The 17,440-nt window shown below is 45.7% G+C and overlaps 1 protein-coding gene across 1 annotated transcript in view; it reads right to left on the reverse strand.

The window, feature by feature from the left end:
* Eif2b3 (eukaryotic translation initiation factor 2B subunit gamma) overlaps window positions 1–17,440 on the reverse strand; it is a 64,349-nt gene that overhangs the window by 8,306 nt on the left and 38,603 nt on the right. Inside the window, exons 7-10 of the mRNA XM_038335057.1 lie at window positions 13,841–13,968; window positions 12,362–12,552; window positions 9,959–10,036; window positions 8,440–8,588 (exon numbers count right to left, since the gene is read on the reverse strand). Of these exons, the coding sequence (XP_038190985.1) occupies window positions 8,440–8,588; window positions 9,959–10,036; window positions 12,362–12,552; window positions 13,841–13,968 (546 nt within the window). The remainder of the gene's footprint in view (window positions 1–8,439; window positions 8,589–9,958; window positions 10,037–12,361; window positions 12,553–13,840; window positions 13,969–17,440) is intronic.

The following is a 17,440-nucleotide window of genomic DNA, read 5'->3' on the forward strand; positions in this document are numbered from 1 at the left end:
ATGAACGGACAAGTGGTTAGTGTGCTTTCTGGCAGTCTTGGGGTACATTCAGTGGGTGTTCCACGAGGTACAATCCAGAACTTTGCAACTCGTCCAAATTGCGAAGCATTAGAGTCAGCAGATACAGTAGCTCCATATCCTCCAGGAAATCCCCCTACAGAGGGTAACCAGGAAGGTGCAGAATGCCTTATATACATGGTCCAGAGACAGAGCAAGGCCTACTTAGCCAAAGCAAAGCCCAATGTCTGAAGTAGTAGCAATGTTTGTTTCCTATCAGTGGTTAAGATTTTAAAGCGTGCTCTGGAGCTAGGCAAGGAGGTGGGCAGACAGTCAGCAGGACACATGAGCTGTGAACGAGGATTCCTGGAAAAAGCTGTGGGCTTGACAGGTTAGAACCTCAGTGATGTCGAGAGGCTGGAATGTTGCAGGTCTGGAGCCTAATTACAAGTTATTTTGGGCTGTCTTTAGTTCTTGCCCACTGCTGTGTTGAACCTATCGTCCGGGTTGACTAACAGATAAAACTTGTGAAATGCATTAACTTAATAAACCTGAGATTCCAGCAGGGGCTAAGGAGGCTGTTTGGCAGCATCTAATGCCAGTGCAGAGTTCTCCTAGTCTTGCTGTAACCCACCTACCCCATGTAGCCACTAATGTATTGGGAAGGTGTTTTGATTTATGCCTTTCTTTGTTCTGTTACTATAGAAAGTTTACAGGATTGCAACCTCATTGGAACATGTTTATTTGGGAAGACCTAAATCCATGTTTTAGGGCCATGGCCACTCATATTTGGCTCCAAAATAAGCCACATCTTTATTCCTTTGAGTGATAGCTGTTTCTTTCGTTGACAAAGCCATAATTAAAGAGTACTAACTGGATACACTGGAATCTAGGCTTGGGGTGGGAACCATCACCGGAAGGAAGTGGCTGGAACGGAGGTCAGATTCCAAAACAACCCGCGGCTGCTCTCCCTTTGTTTCGCAGTTCTAACGGGGTCTGCAGGAGTCTCCTTACTGATCATCTTACCTAGTTTAAATACAACTTCTGAGACGCACTAGTTACTGTGTAGAGACTAGATACAACCAGGAAAAGGAGCCCAAGGCTCTGCTCACTGAGGCTCTGCTCACCGAGGCTCTGCTCAGTGGCTCCCTGAAGACTCGAGGTGAACTCTGGGTATGAAGCTTTTTCCTGACCATTTGTTTCAGCAGCTCTTCACTTTCACTGCAGATACCACAAATTGCCTTTAATCCCAGTACTGGGGAGGCACAGGCAAACAGATCTTTGCAAGTTCAAGGCCAGCTAGGACTACAAAATGAAACCCTATCTCAAAACAAAAATAAAGTCTAAAACAAAAAACCCACCAAAAAACCAAGACTTCAACTCACCATGGGCCCATCCTCAGACCATAATACACACATTATATATTTTATGTATCTTTGGTGTATTCAAATATCTAGTGAATTCTTTTCCCCTCTCCCTCCCCGCCCCCTTTCCCTGGCTTCAACTCACAGAGATGCACCTGCTTCTGCTTCCCAAGAGCTGGAACTGAAGGTGTGCTCCACTTCACCGGCTGTTTCTTATTTTTTCCGACAGAGTCTCATACTGTAGTCCAGGCTAACCTTGAACCCACTGTGTACCCCAGGCTGGCCTTACACTTGAGGTAGTCCTCTTGTCTCTGCCTCACAAATGCTGGGATTATAGACATGAACTACCACAGTCAGCCCATGAATGTTACACACAAGCTCCACCATGAACTACAGCCCAACGATCAAGAATTTCCCTACAAGTATTTGTATGTATCCGCTCATGATGGAGGGGTGGAGAGGTAGGACTACATCAACCTCTCTTAAAGTGGTCAATTCTCAGCCAGACTGTGTTTCCTGCCTGTACACCGAAAAGGTAATTTCTCATAACCCCAGAAGAGAACTGGGCCCAGCACCAGAGCACGTTTCTGCATCTAGTACTGGCTCTCAACCTGGCCCTAGGGTCTGTGCTGCGCAAATTCTCTCCAGGGTTCTCTAAGAAGCCACTTGGTGATGGCTGAGACTAATGGAGACTTGGTCCTTCATTCTTGGTGGGGCTCACATTTGAAACCAAAATGAAGGCCTGGGAAAGTACTATGCTTCTTTGGCAGGTGGTGCCACCTGTACTCACTGCGTCACACCACATAAGGAAGAAGTCCTGATTGGTGACACGGGGTGCCTCTAAGTTCTCCATCCTTTCCTGGTTTTAAGTCTTTCTTTAGTGTGGGGATCTAGGGTGTGTGCGCACTCGTGTGTGTGTGTGTTAGGAGACCCAGGTCTCATGTAGCACAGGTTGACCTCAAATTTGCTATATAGTCAAGGGTAACTGTATCTTGAAGTCCCAAGTGCAGGAATTACTGGTGTGTGCCAGCATGCCTGGCCAGAACTGGAGAATAATGAGATAGCAAAATGCTTGCCTAACATGAACAGAGCTCTGAATTCAACTTACAGTACCAATATACACATACACAGACTTCCTTTAGTTCATTCTAGGGAGGAAAAGAACACACACACAATCACACTCTTGTGTGTACACATGTGCATACACAACGTTTATACATCCGAGTGTGTATAAAAGGGTATAACGGGTGAGCATGCACTTCTGGAGAACAGTGGCTGACTTCAGGCATCTTCTGCAGTTACTCCCTACCTTATTATCTTACATTTATCTATTTCGTGTGTACCATGGTGGGTGGTGTAGGACAGAGGAGCTGGTTCTCTGCTTTTAACCACGCCAGTTTGAGGGATCAAACTCAGGTTGCCAGCCTTGGTAGCAAGCTATCTTACCAGCCGTTCATCTTATTTTTTCGAGACAGTATCTCTATTTGAACTTGGAGCCTACCAACTTTGCTTAACTAGGCAGTCAGCAAGTCCCAGGGATCCTTCCTGTTTCCATCGCCCCAGACTAGAATTTTAGGTGTGTACTGCCATGACCAGCTTTCTAAAAGGTGTGCTGGGTGCACACCTTTAATTGCAGCACTAGGGAGGCAGAGACAAGCGGATCTCTGTGAATTTGAGGCCAGCCTGGTTTACAGAGTGAGTTCCAGGGGCAGGCTCCAAAGCTACAGAGAAACTCTGCCCTGAAACCTCCCCACCCCCTCAAAAAGGGGAAAAAAAGTATCTTATTTTATTTATGTGTGTATGTGCCCCGTAAGTGAGAAGGTAGCTGAGGAGCCAGAAGAGGGTGTTATATTCCCTGCAGTTGGAGTTACAGGTAGTTGTGAGCTACCCTGACATGGATGCTGGATATGGGGCAGGGGATGGTAGTTGGCACAATGTTTTGGATTTGATCCCCGGTGTCATAAAATCAGGTACGGGGGGGGGGGGGGGGGGCGCATACCTGTAATCTCATACAAAAAGAAAAAAAGAAAGTGAGTATTTTCTTTTCTTTCTTTTGGAGACAGAAATTCATGGATCTCAGATAGGCCCTTAAACAGTTTTTCCTGCCTATTTAGGGTTGTTTTTTCCTTGAGACAGCGTCTCATTTATATACTGTCTTGGAACTCACTATACAGAGCGAGTTCAAGGACAGCCAGGCTACAGAGAAACACTGTCCTGGAAAAAAAAGAAAAAGAGAAGACAAGGCAGGTGGGATGCCTCAGAGGTTAGGAGCTCACACTACTATTGTAGAGCTCCACACCAAACACCAAAACTGGATCGTTTAAAACCACCTGGAACTCCAGTCCCGGGGATCAGATGCTCGTTACTGGACTTTTGCTATAGACATCAAACAAGAAACCAGCTCAGAGATGGCTCAGCAACTAAGTGCATATGCTGCTCCTTCAGAGGATGGCAGTTTGACTCCCAGGCCACACACCAGGTGCTCACAACAGTCTGTAACCTTAGCTTCAGGGCATACGACTCCTTGGGTACCTATATTCAAATGTACACACACACACACACACACACACCCCTAAACAAAACAAGAACTGAGTTAGGATGGTACATGTCTACAATGCTAAAATTTGGGAGGTATAAGTAGAATGGTTAGGAGTTCAAAGGCATCTTCCCTACACACTAAATTCAAGGTCAGTCTGGGCTCCAGAACAAAAAGGATACTGTCCTGTAGAGAATCCTTGTCCTAGCAAGTGTAAGGCCCTAGGTTCAATCCCTATTGCCATAAAAAAAAAAAATAGGTGGAATGGGAGTAAAGAACAAAAAAAAAAAATCAAGGATTCGGTGTGGGCCAGTCAGCTGGAGCTATGCTCAAGGTAATAATTAGAATGAGAAACAGGAACAGCTTGTTTGGCCTTGAGGGCTGACTTGGTTAAGTACAGACAGCACAGAAAACTCAGGTAAAACCCTGATTTCCAGCTTGTTTAAGCTGAAGATGGGATGGAGACTGCTTTGATGTCATCCACTTTATATCAGAGGCAATAAGATGTAGTTGAGGAGGATAAAGAGACAGACAACAAATGAAAGTCTTGACTATTATAGGCTTGCTTTTTTTTTTTAAGGGATTTATTTATATTTTATATAAAGCTGTATCTGCATTACACCAGTATGCCAAAAGAGGGCACCAGATCTTATTACAGATGGTTGTGAGCTACCATGTGGTTGCTGGGAACTGAACTCAGGACCTCTAGAGCCAGAGCTCTTAACCGCTGAGCTCTCTCTGGCTGGCCCTGACAATTAAGTTTTGACTAGACTTTTAAAATTATTATATTTTTACTTATTTGTTTGTTGTGTGTGAGTGTGCCATTATCCAGTCCCCTCTACCTTTTTTCTCTCCAATAGATCTGTGTGTACATTTATGTGTATGAGTGAGGGCATGTGTGTGTAGAGGTCAGAGGACAGCATGGATGTCAGGCTCGCTGGCGTGTGAGTCTCTGAGGAGGATTTATTTCTGCCTCTGCTCTGAACTGCTGAAGGAGCACTGGGTTGCAGACAGGCATGGGCTATGGTGTCCTAATCACACGGGCTCTAGGATCTGAACTCAGGCTCTCCAGCTTGCGCAGCGGCGTTTCATCACCCTGTGCCATCTGCCCAGCCTTCACTAGACGTTTGATTCCTGACTGTCAGCCGTCACAGAAAGTGGCAGAAAATGGAAGATAATTTTCTGAGAACAGTCTTACCTATTGATACCTCCCCAAGGTGTAGATACTGGCATCTCCCAAGCCCTGAGGACCTTGGGCAGGGAGCCAACCCACTGTCCACAAGATCGACATGTCTGAATTTTAATTGCCCTTTTCAAGTTTATCATAGGGAAATAAACTAAATGACCCCAAAATAATGGGGAAAACTTCATATGGGTCAAAAGATATCTGATCTTATCATCAGATGCTAATTTGTAGGACTGCGTGATCTCTCACCACCTTTAGCTTAGACTGGCTCTGAACTTAATGATTCTCCTGCATCAGCCTTCAAAGTCCTGAGATTATAGGCATGTACCATCTTATTCCTATATATTATTATTATTATTTTAGGTTTTTCAAGACAGGGTTTCTCTGTGGCTTTGGAGCCTGTCCTGGAACTAGCTCTTGTAGACCAGGCTGGTCTCGGACTCACAGAGATCCGCCTGCCTCTGTTTTCACAAGTGCTGGGATTAAAGGTGTGCGCCACTACCCACCGCCCAGCTATTACTATTATTATTATTACTATTATTATTATTATGCAGACAGGCTCTTACTTTGTAACCTTGGCTGGCCTGGAACTTGCTATGTAGAACTGGCTGGCCTCAAATTCAGAGATCCACCTGCCTTATTGTCTTGTGGGTGCTAGATTCAAACTGGGGCCCTCTGGAAGAGTAACCAGTGCTCTTAACTGCCAAGTGATCTTTCCAGCTGCTCCTTGTCCCCTTTAACTTAGACTTTGGGGATCAAACTTAGGTCCTCCTGCTCTGAGGGCAAGCTCTTTACTAAGGTCCACTCCCAGCCCAATCAGTCACTCTGAACTGTAAAAGGAACTGTTTTCTCTGGGGGAGGGGGGGGGTTGTTAGGAGTTGGGTGTGGCGGTACAGGACTTTTTGGGCAATTGAAGGAAAGCTGAACCTAGGATTCAAGGCCAGCTGGCTCCATTTCAAGATAAACAAACATTCAACGAGCTCCCATCCCACATATTCAGCCCGATGAAGTGTTGTGTGCACCTCCCCTCCTCATTCTTTGCAAACAATGTAGTCCAGGCTGGCTTCTGACTATGGATCCTCCTTTCTCTGCCTTTTGAATGCTGAGAATCTGCTAGTAAGATGAATCAGCTCAGTGATTTTGCTTTTGCAGCCTGTGAAGGAGCTACACACCTTCAATCCCACGATTTGGGAGACAGAGGCAGGAGGATTGCTGTGAATTTAAGGTCAGCCTGGTCTACAGAGTGAGTTCCAGGACAACTAGATCTATGCAGAGAGACCCTGTCTCAAAAAAGAAAAGAAAGCAAAAGAGACAACCTCTTAGGGTGAGATGGTGCTGCCTTTAATCCCAGGACTTGGGAGGCAGATACAGGTGAATCTCTGGTTTTCAGAGTGAGTTCCAGGACAGTCAGGACCACCAGGACTACACAGAGAAACCCTGTCTTAAAAAAAACAAAAACAAAAACAAGCAAACAAAAAAACAAGGCGCATAAGGGACAGTCTCAATGTGTACCCCTGGCTGGCCTAGAACTCATCACTATACAAGGTTCACAGAGATTCACCTGCTTCTGCCTCTTCTGGGATCAAAGGTATGTGCCACCATGCCCACCTAGCAAAGCATATTGTTTTTTCTTTAAAAAACAGTGTTTCTCTGTGTGGTTTTGACTGTCCTGAAACTTACTTTGGCCTCAAGCTCAGAGATCCGCTTGCCTCTCCTTCCTGAGTGCTGGGGCTTCAACTTGTCAAATATAACTTAGGCTAGCCTCAAATTTTATTTTATTTATTTTTTTAAATTTATTTATCTTTATTTTATGTGCATTGGTATGAAGGTGTCAGATTCCCTGGAACTGGATTTTCAGACAGTTGTGAGCTGTCATGTGGGTACTGGGAATTGAACCTGGGTCCTCTGGAAGAGCAGTCAGTGCTCTTAACCGCTGAGCCATTTCTCCAGCCCCTAGCTGGAGAATTTTAAATACTCTTCCCTCTGGCTTCTGAAGTTCTGGGATTATAGGAGTATGTTGGTGAGGAATCATGCTTTGTTTGTTTTAAGCATAGTTTCAGCAAAAGGTTTATCTTTTTATTTTTATCTCACGTATTCAAGGCTGGCCTTAAGTCGCTATGAAGCTGAAGATGATTTTGAATTCTTGATCCTCCTGCTTCATCATGCCCAATTTATGTGGTGCTAGGATTAAACCCAGGGGCCACGTGCATATATGCTAGACAAGCACTAAATCAACTATATCCCTAGCCCCAGACTTTGGACTTTTTTTTTTTTTTTTTTTTTTTTGGTTTTTCGAGACAGGGTTTCTCTGCAGCTTTTTTAGAGCCTGTCCTGGAACTAGCTCTTGTAGACCAGGCTGGCCTCGAACTCACAGAGATCCGCCTGCCTCTGCCTCCCGAGTGCTGGAATTATGAGGGGTTGTAAACTGTTATATGTGGGTGCTGGGAACCAAACTCGGGTCTTCTGGAAGGGCAATAAGTGCTCTTAACCACAGGGCCACCCTCCAGATCCCAGCTTTGGACTTAAACGCAATTGGAAGTGTTAAAGATCTCAAGGACCGTTCTGTTCTGTAACTCTCAGCCTTATTGCCTTGAAACAAGGTCGTTCACCGAACCCCAGGTGCTATTGCAGCTAGGCCGGCTGGCTATAGTGTCTCCCTTCCCAATGTTGGTGTTAAAGGCACGTGTGGCCATACCCGGATCTTATGTAGGTGCTGAGGAATCACACGCAGGTCCTCACACTTGCAAAGCTACTGAGCTATTTCCTAAGCCCTGGTGGCATAGTTTTTGAGTGTGAACTTTGTAGATGACATCTGTGTCACAGTGTCAAAAGGATGGGCATGCCTGAGAGTACAAATTGCTTCTCAGCTGGGGATGGGACTGCATGCCTGCCTCTCATCGTGACATTCCAGGGCTGAAGCAGGATGCTTTTGGGTAGACCAGACTGGGCTACATAGCAGGGTCTAGGCCAGCCTGGGGAGAGAAGCCTGCCCTTAAAGCACAGTATGGCTTTTATGTCCACTCCCTGTACGCCCCTACCTCCAGGCAGCTTTGGGGTATTAAGGCAGGGGAAGTGATACTTCACCGGCACAGTGTCACTGCAGCACCACAAAGGGCTCACTACTGTGGTCACCTTCATGAAACCAGGGAAGAGAAGGCAGCTTCTCACAGGAGTGTTTGGTTCTACGAGAAGAGGGTGCTAGAGTTCACCTCATTATGGAAGCAAAATCAAACTTCAAAGGTGCTAAGCTTCTTCCTTCCTGTCCCCAGTGTGAGCCCTTTGTTGGGTTGGGTGAATCCACCAAAGCTCTTGGGTACCAGAAGCCTTGCCTCACGCAGGCACAGAGGGAGACATACCCTTCTTCCACGATGACAGAGTTCATGAGAAGGCAATTGGTAATGGTCACTTTATCTTGTATGACACAGGATGAGCCAATGACTGAGCGCTTAATAGATGACTTCTCTCCAACCTGTGTATCTGGCCCAACGAGGCTGTCAGCTCCAACCTGCAGAAGGCAAAAAGAGATCTTGCCCATCCGTCTCAACTATCTATAATTCACCCTCATCTTTGGGGCTGGCATCTATGGGACCCTTCCATAGAAATAACCTGGGGGAGTGATTAGTATTTCTCAAGACCCAAAGACCAAACAGCTTTTCCAACACCAGCCCCAACTAACACTGAAGAACAGGCCCTTCTCTTTCAAGAAAAACAAAACAAAACCAACAAATCAGACATATGTGTGCACTTACATATTTGTATACTTAGCCCAGACTGGCCTACGGCTTCTTTTCAGTTTATTTATTTATTTTTTAAGACAGGGTTTCTCTGTGTAGCTTTGAAGCCTGTCCTGGAACTCTTTCTGTAGACCAGGCTGGCCTCAAACTCAGAGAGCTGCCTGCCTCTGCTTCCCAAGTTCTAGCCTTAAAGGAGTGCACCACTTAGAGGCCCCCAACCAACTTCTTCTTCTTCTTTTTCTTTGAGACTGGGTTTCTCTGTAGCATTGTAGCCTGTCCTGGAACTTGTAGCTCTTGTAGACCAGGCTGGCCTTAATTTTAGAGATCTGCCTGCGTCTGCCTCCTGTGTACTGGGATTAAAGGTGTGCACCACCACTGGCTCAACACCCTTTCTCCTTTTTATTGCTTTTGGAGACAAGTTCTTACTATGAAACCCTAAACTTGCATCCAACTTGCTATTCATCTCAGGCTGGCTTAGAACTCATGTTCTTCCTGCGTCAGTCTCCTGGATGCCATGGCTGCAGCTGTGTACCACAACATCTGGCTTCAGGACTCTTCATATTTGTGCAATACAGGAGACTGGACCCAGAGATTCATAAATGCTGAGCAAGTGCTCTACCACTAAACTATATACCAGCCCTCTTTTTTTATTACAAAGCAAGTTCCAAGCAGCCAGAGACTGTGTCTTACTCTTTCCCAGGCTAGCACTGCATGTTTTGTAGCTCAGCAGTCTTTGAACTTGTGATCTTCCCACCTAAGCTGCTCCAGTGCTGAGATTATAGATGTACCACCACATCTGCTAGGAAATCTCTTATATCTTTCTGTGTGTGTGCACATGTGCATGCTATGACATATGTGGAAGTCAGAGATGAACTTGTTAAGTGTCATTTCTTCCCCTTTCAGCATGGGAGTTCCGGGACTGTACTAAGGTTGTCAGGTTAGCAGCACAGAGCTTTACCCGCTGAGCCATCTCTCCAGCCTGATGAAGTCTTCTTGAGTGAGACCCTACTACTACCAAGATGGAGATGGGACTCCCCTTGTACTAATGGGGTCTAGAGCTGAGGGTTCCAATTTAAATCCTCAACAAGTCCCAGTGCCCCTCAGAAGGTTGCATCTGTGCCCTGTTTACACCAGCACTTACCAGGTGTCTGTTGGCAATCTGGGCTGATGGGTGGATCATTGACTCCTCTGGACAAAGCTCAGACAGCAATTTGGGTACCTTGAGGAAGTAAGTTTCGTAGGTAAAGATGTGAAAACACCTAAGCGACACTTTAGGTAGAACTCAACGCCCAGTCAGGGACGGGGCCCTCAGCCAGTTGTATCAGATAAGAGAGCAGAGAAGCTGCTAGGCTTCCCAGGACAGGACAGCGCATGCAGCAGCCTCACTGAGGCCTAGACATTCTTCTGACATTGCATGGGAAAGGAGGTCAAATAGGGCACAGAACACCAGGAATCCTGCTCAGAATAATTCTGGGTTCTTCTCCTTGTCTCCTGGGTTACTGTGGCCATGTATCACGTGAGAAGAGGAGCAACGTTAGACAAACTCTACAATCAGGACCGACCCAGAAAGAGTCCATGTCCCTCCAAAGGAAACGAGAAAAAGAAGTTTACACTATTCTTGCCTAAGGCTGAGAAATGAAAAGCAGGTTGAAGGTGCAAGGTGATTTGGTCATAACCTACTTGGAAGGAAGAGAATGCATGTATCTGTGATTCTCCAGCATAGACAACACAGGGCAGCTGTACAAACCACTGTAGGTGGTGGCCATGCTAGATGGGCAAGGTCTTGCAGCACTGGCTACAGTACCATGAGTTTTCTTCTATGACACTCCAGTCATGGCCCTGTGTGCCTCTCTGCTGCACCATCAGAGGTGTCTTTCCAGCCTCGGCCTATTGATAAACCTGCTTCTGGACCTGAGTAAGGGTGGGAACACTGTGTTTTCTTATATTTCTCTGGTTTGGGGTTCCCTTGGATTCATAACCAATCCACATTGAAGGCAGCTTAATATCTGGGGCTGAGGTTACGTCCACCAGCTAGTATGAGTCTTTTGTTGTTATTATTTGAGACCGGGTCTCTGTATGTAGCCCTGGCTGTCCTGCAATGCACTATGTAGATCATGCTGGCCTCCAACTCACAGAAATCCGCCTGTCTTGTCTCCCGAATGCTGGGATCAAAGCTGTGCAACCACCGCCCTGCCTACTAGGAGTCTTCAAGATTCATGAACCGGAGAAATCTCAGTTTTCAACAATATTTTTAATACCATTCTACATCTTATCTCACCTCCCAGTGACAGTTTTCAGAGTTCTACTAGGAACAATGCCAGTAGTTAATCTTTTGCTGTTGTTTCTCAAGACAGGGTTTCTCTGTGTAGTCCTGGCTGTCCAGGAACTCACTCTATAGACCAGGCTGGCCTCGAACTCCAGAGATCTGCCTGCCTGTGCCTCTAGGGAGCTGGGATTAAAGATGTGCCACCACTGCCCTGTTTAGTAGCTAACCTTTTTATTATCTCATTCCAACTAACTCTGCCTATTTTTACCTCAGCGCTTTGCTCCTCCCCAGTTTCACTTGCTGGTCTCAATATTCCTTCCTCCTGTGCTTCTAAGACTATGAAGAACCTCCACATCGTTAGCCTTTTCTCTCCATGCTTTTACTGAAGTGTTTCAGACAATTCTCCATAGACACTGCTATCTCGAGTCATCTGGTCACTCATTTTCTTTCTCCCTCCCTCCTCCTTTTTTTTTTTTAATTTTTAAAATTCAGTTTACCTTAAACACCAATAACAAAAATACAAGCAAGAAATCCTTACAGGGTTTCATGTAGCCCAGTTTGGTCTTGAACTCAGTATGTAGCCAAGGATGTCCTTGAAATTCTAGTCTTTTGGCCTCTATCTCCTGATGCTGGGAGTATGGGCACCACACCAGTTGACGCAGTACTGGGGTGCGAGCTCGGAGATTCCTGTGCGCTATCAATGGGGCTACATTCCCGGCTGTTTTTTTGCTTTCTTGAAGAAGTTTCCTTTGTCTTACTTCATTAAACTATGTGACTATACAATATTTATCTATTTTATTACCCCCAACCAACGACCAAGTCAGGTCTTGTTATGCTACCCAATCAGGCTTTCAATACAAAATCCTCCTGTTTCTGCCTCCCAAGTGCTGGGATTACAGGTGTGAGCAAACACGGCTAGCCTGGAATTTGCTACATAGCCCAGGGTAGCCTCCACTTTGCACATCTCACTGCTGAGAGCTGGAATTACTGGAGTATACCATCATGCTTGGCTTTGTCTGCTTACCTAGAAGTAGTTATTATACAAATGTTCACCCTGAAAAACAGGAGAGCTGCTGCAGCCACAGCTCAGGAGATAATCTCCCTAGAGATCTTAGTGCTTCCTTGAACTCACCAAGTTCCTATCTTTGGATTTTCCCCTGACAATTCAAGTCTTGCTAATCTTTAGGAGTGAAGACTGTGAATGTCCCCAATGAGAATAGTAAGACAGAAAGCGCGGTCTAGCTTGAGGGCAGGAAGACCCTGAGCCCATCCTCTCACCTGCCTGTTGGCTTCCATGTAGAGCCCCAGGGTGCTCACTCGAGAGCAGAGTCCCTCTTTCATGATGTGGACATAGCAGCGCACCTGTGAGCTAGAAAAATCTTCCCACTTGTCTCCTCGAAAGGCATTCCAGCAGGCGTGATATGGAGCCAAAGTCAGAGTGTTGTCATTTTTTATAAAACTGTAAATATCTTCAGAGCAAACATCCAGAGTAAATAAAAAAGAGAAAGATGGCATGGGGACACAGATTGACTGACAGCCTGCCTTGCTATGTAGATCGGGCTGGCCTAGAACTCACAGATCCCCTGCCTCCACCTCTGCCTCCTGACTGAGATACAGTCAGGTCTTAGAAGCAGGTATGGCTAATATTCCTTCCTACTCTCCTTGAAACTCATCACTAAGTCTGGACCCCAAGGAACCCATCACAGCTGAAAGACCAAGTCAACTAAAACAGGCAATGGATTTTCTTATACGCTTGAAATACCGTAAGCACTATAAAATATTATAAGCATTATACTAATATTTAAGAAGTCCTAAAAACAAGGTTGGCTGGCATTGTGATGCTCACCTTTAAAACCTAGCACTAAGGAGCCAGAGGCAGATGAACCTCTTTGAGTTCAGGCCAGTCAAGGCTACATAATAAGACATAACACATAGTCTCAAAACAACAATAAATCAAATCTTTCAAGCAAACCAAAAGCCTAAAAACATTAATTAAGCATCACTAAGGAAAATGATAACGTCTGTAAATCATGAAAGCACACAGCAGGTACCCAGGTGACCACAGCATTCAGAGTAGCAGTAACTATTCTACTTTTCTCTTCTCTCTTCTCTCTCTCTCTCTCTCTCTCTCTCTCTCTCTCTCTCTCTCTCTCTTTTTGAGACAGGGTTTCTCTGTGTAGCCTTGGCTGTCCTCAAACTCACAGAGATCTGCCTGCCTTTTCCTCCTGGTGCTGGGATCAACGGCGTGCGCCACCACCGTCCAGCATAATGAATCTTAGCTGTCAGAGCCAGAGTCTGTGGCTGCAGCCACCATGCCACTCTGTCACCACTCTGCGTGATGGGGCAGGGGCACAGGGCTCCGAGGACAAACAAGGCATTTCATCTTGACAGTCTGGCTGGCCTCTGCTTGTACTTGTTTCCTTCATCACCTTCCCTCACTGACAGAGGCGGTAGGTCCAACTTGAAGAACCAGGAAGCTGAGATGCGATAAGGAGAATCTGAAGACCTATGGTTTAGTGGGGAGCACAGTCAAAAAGGATGGACCATATAATGGGTCTGAGGCCTGATCAGCCCAGCCCGGAAGAATTCAGGAACCGACTGTGATCAAGCACACCCAGAGTAAGGTCAGCTAGCCCATTTTGTCTAGCCATTTTGTCCTATAAACTAGACACTGGCTGTCTTAAGGGAGCATCTTGGCCATTCTCTCCCAAGGTTCTTCGACCCCTGTTCCTCTCACTGCACCAAGCCAACACCAACCTAAAGACTTCAGCTCCTTTTTCTTTAGATCCTCTTCTTTGTCTTCCTGCCTCTGTTGTGAGGAAGTCGAGGAAAACTGTTTTCTTATTAGGTATGGAATCAGTTCACTTCGGATGGAAGTGATTGACCTAGAAAGAAAGAGTGGCCAAATGTGAGAATTTTGGATCCTTCTGGGTCAGAAATTATTTGTACTCAAGGAAAAGCCAAAGATCTGGACAGAAGTGGGAAAAATATAAGAATCCCCTTCTTGGTCCTTCCACAAAGTCCCAACTTCATGGTATGTATATGTATGTACATATTTACACATGTATGCATGCAGTATATAACACGGTGCTGATTCCTCATTGGTGACCACCCATGAGAAAGCAGGCTATTCTGTTTGTGGCGTGTATGATGTATGTGTGCACACGTGTCTGTGGATGCATAAGTGCATGTATACAGAGGCCAGGGTGGCCATCAGGTGCCTTCCTCTATCAGTTTCCACCTCTCACTGACCCTGGGTTCACTGGTTTAGCTAGGCTTGATGCCCAGTGAGCTTCAGAAAGACATCTGTCTTTATTTCCCCATCACTGGGGCTACAGTTACTGCTGCAACTTAGGATTCGCTTGCCTTCGTCTCCTTAGTGCTGGGATTGTGAGCATGAGCCACGATGTCTGTTATATATTTATTTCATCCTGGGGGTTGAACCCAGGGCTTTGGACACACTAAGCAAGTACTCAGCTACTGAATTATAATGATTATAATTATAATGACATATCATTAGATCTTTTCATTTTTGAGACAAGGTCTAACATTGTAATCTAGGAGGTCTTGAACTAGTGGCCAATCCTCCTGCCTCAGCTTTCTAAATGGCAGGAATTAAAGGAATTAAAGAAACATTATATCCCACAGGGCGAAGGTGGTGCATGCCTTTAATCCCAGCACTCCGGTGGCAGAGGCAGGCAGATCTTCGTGAGTTTGAGGCCAGCCTGGTCTACAGAGCAAGTTCCATGACTGGCTCCAAAGCTATTGAGAAATCCTGTCTCTAAAAACCAAAAAAAGAAAAGTTAAATTCCATCTACTCAGAAGGGCAGGTTTCCAAATATTGTAGCAGTTGTACGTACTACAAATTCTTGGTTGCTCAAGAATTCCCACAAAGTTAACTTCAACCTACTGTAATATCTCAGCTGAGACTGACACCGAGGGCAAGAGCAGAGTTAACTCGTGCAGAGAATGACTCCCAGAAAGGAGCAGCGAGTAGCTGGCCAGAGCTCTGGCATGCTTTCTTCATTTGCCCTTTGTGGGTCCCAGGAAGCAAGTTCTTTCTGATGGCATCACGGGATGTCAGGGGCTGCAGAGACGCTCACCTGCCTGCTTGAATTCCATGCCCAGGACACACACGGCAGAGAGAATCAACTCCTGCCAAGTTGTTGTCAGACTTTTCGACATACACATACATGTCAGGGCATGAATGCCCAAAAGAGGACTCTCTCACTTTTTTACCCTTCCTCCCCCCTCCCCCCGGCAAGTAAGTAAAAAAATAAATGTAAAAAAAAGATGATAGGTTGTTAGGTCTAATGGATCTTTAACGGGGGAAGAAAGGACTTGATATTTGGTATAGCGGATACACTTTTTTAAATTAACATTATTTGTTAGCTTATCTACAATGTGTGCCTCCTGTGCCTGCATGTGTGAGTGTGTATGCATATACCACACGGCTGTGTAAGGAAATTAGAGGACAGACTTTGCAAGCAGGCTCTTTCCTTCTACCGTGGATTCTGGGGACTGAACTCAGCCTTGGGGGCAAGGGGTGCAGTATGCTTTTAACTTTTATTTAGCAGAGAAAATGAAAACAGGTGGGTGAGAGTGCAGGTTTTTATATCACTGATTAATTTATTTAGTATCTATCACACATCTTTTATATGTCAGTTGCTGTCCTGGGCTTTGGTAAATGCCGTTTCCAATACCTAAAGGAATTATTAGTGGGGTGGGCAGAAGCCAGGGAAAGGGAGAAAGAGCAGGTCAAACAGGCGGGGGAGCAGACTGTGAACGTGTCTAAGCAGTTATAATACTCTGAGAGACGAGGCGTGAGGGAGGGGCTGTAGTGTGAACAGCACCGCAACCCTCGCTGCTGCTGTCAGCACCCATTTCTACCAGAGGCCCCACTGAGACACAGGACCACACACATGTGCCGTAAGAAAGAAGGCAAGAGAGAAGTGGAGGCTGAGGGAGGCAAGGGAAATTATGAACCCTGGAGCTACACAGTTCATGGTCTTAAGTTATTTTTAAAGGATCAAACCAAATATCTTTGAACATTTCTGTGTAAGCTAGGAGTCCCTGTATTGAATTTCAATGGGATTTTTTTTTTCTCTTGGTCCATTGATGAAGATTAAGAATTTCCATATGAATACAAGAATGAAACAGCAGAACACTTTCTTACTTTTTTTTTTTTTGGTCTGTTTTCAATGCTCCATACCAATGCGGACAGCAAATATTCCTTGGTCCCTTCCCCTGGAGAAGAAGTCAGTTCTTTTGAAGGGACAAAGCACAGACAGCAGGAGGACGTTTAGGGCCTTCACGGAGCAAACAGAATTGGCGCTGCATCGGGCAAGCAGACAAGCCTTGGCACATGGTCCTTATTAGCACTCAGGGTAAGTGATTTGAAAAGACATGAAGCCGTCCTGCCAGGTCACAGCCCCTTCTGCTGGTGCTCAATGTCAGATATATTCCCATACAGTGCAGTTGACCTAGCCATAGAGATTGCTCACAGCTTGCTAAGAACAGGAACAACTCAAGGCTATTGTGAACCATTGTGGGACAGAACATCTTGACATTAGGCCTAAAATGAAGGCTACCAGTTGAGTAGCTGGATACAATACTCCAAAGTACCTTCAGGCTGCAGGAATGAATATACCACTGTACCAGGGTGGACTATTTGTTTCAAGATTTATACCTTCCTGTTCAGTGTTTAGTACCATGTGAATATCATTTTTGTTTGTTCTTTTGTTGTTGTTTTGAGACAAGGTCTCTTGTCCCTTAGCCTAGGCTGGCCTGAATTTTCAATCCTTCACGTCTCTACCTCCCAGGCGCTGAAATTACAAGCACAGTCACCACACCCAGCTCGATACACTTTATATGGAAATTTACTTTTACTATGTGCACTTTGACTCTAGCGACTCTGGGAGATGTAGGCAGACGGGGAAGGGAACACATGTGGTTTGGGCTGAGGATCCAGATCTATGTCAGAGCGGACTGCAGAGGAAGAGCCCCAGCTGGCAGACCCGGCAGTCACGGGCATCACCGATGGCAGCCTGTCCTTAGAGCACATACCACTCTACTACATTTGCCAGGGCTGCAGCAGCAAACTGACGTGTTCAGATGAGCTACAGATGAGCTGCGGCAACAAAGATGCCTGTACACCCTGCATCTAAAAGCCACAATTCTATTTGATAGTATTTGGAAAGCATTCCTTCTTTTTAAGAACACTGGCTGAAAGTCAGGCAGTGATGGCACACACCTTTAATCCCAGCATTCTGGGAGGCAGAGGCAGGCGGATCTCTGTAAATTCAAGGCCAGCCTGATCTACAGAGTGAGTTCCAGCACAGGCTACACAGAGAAACC

This window comes from Arvicola amphibius, chromosome 6, assembly GCF_903992535.2.
Source record: "Arvicola amphibius chromosome 6, mArvAmp1.2, whole genome shotgun sequence".
Lineage (NCBI taxonomy): Eukaryota > Metazoa > Chordata > Mammalia > Rodentia > Cricetidae > Arvicola > Arvicola amphibius.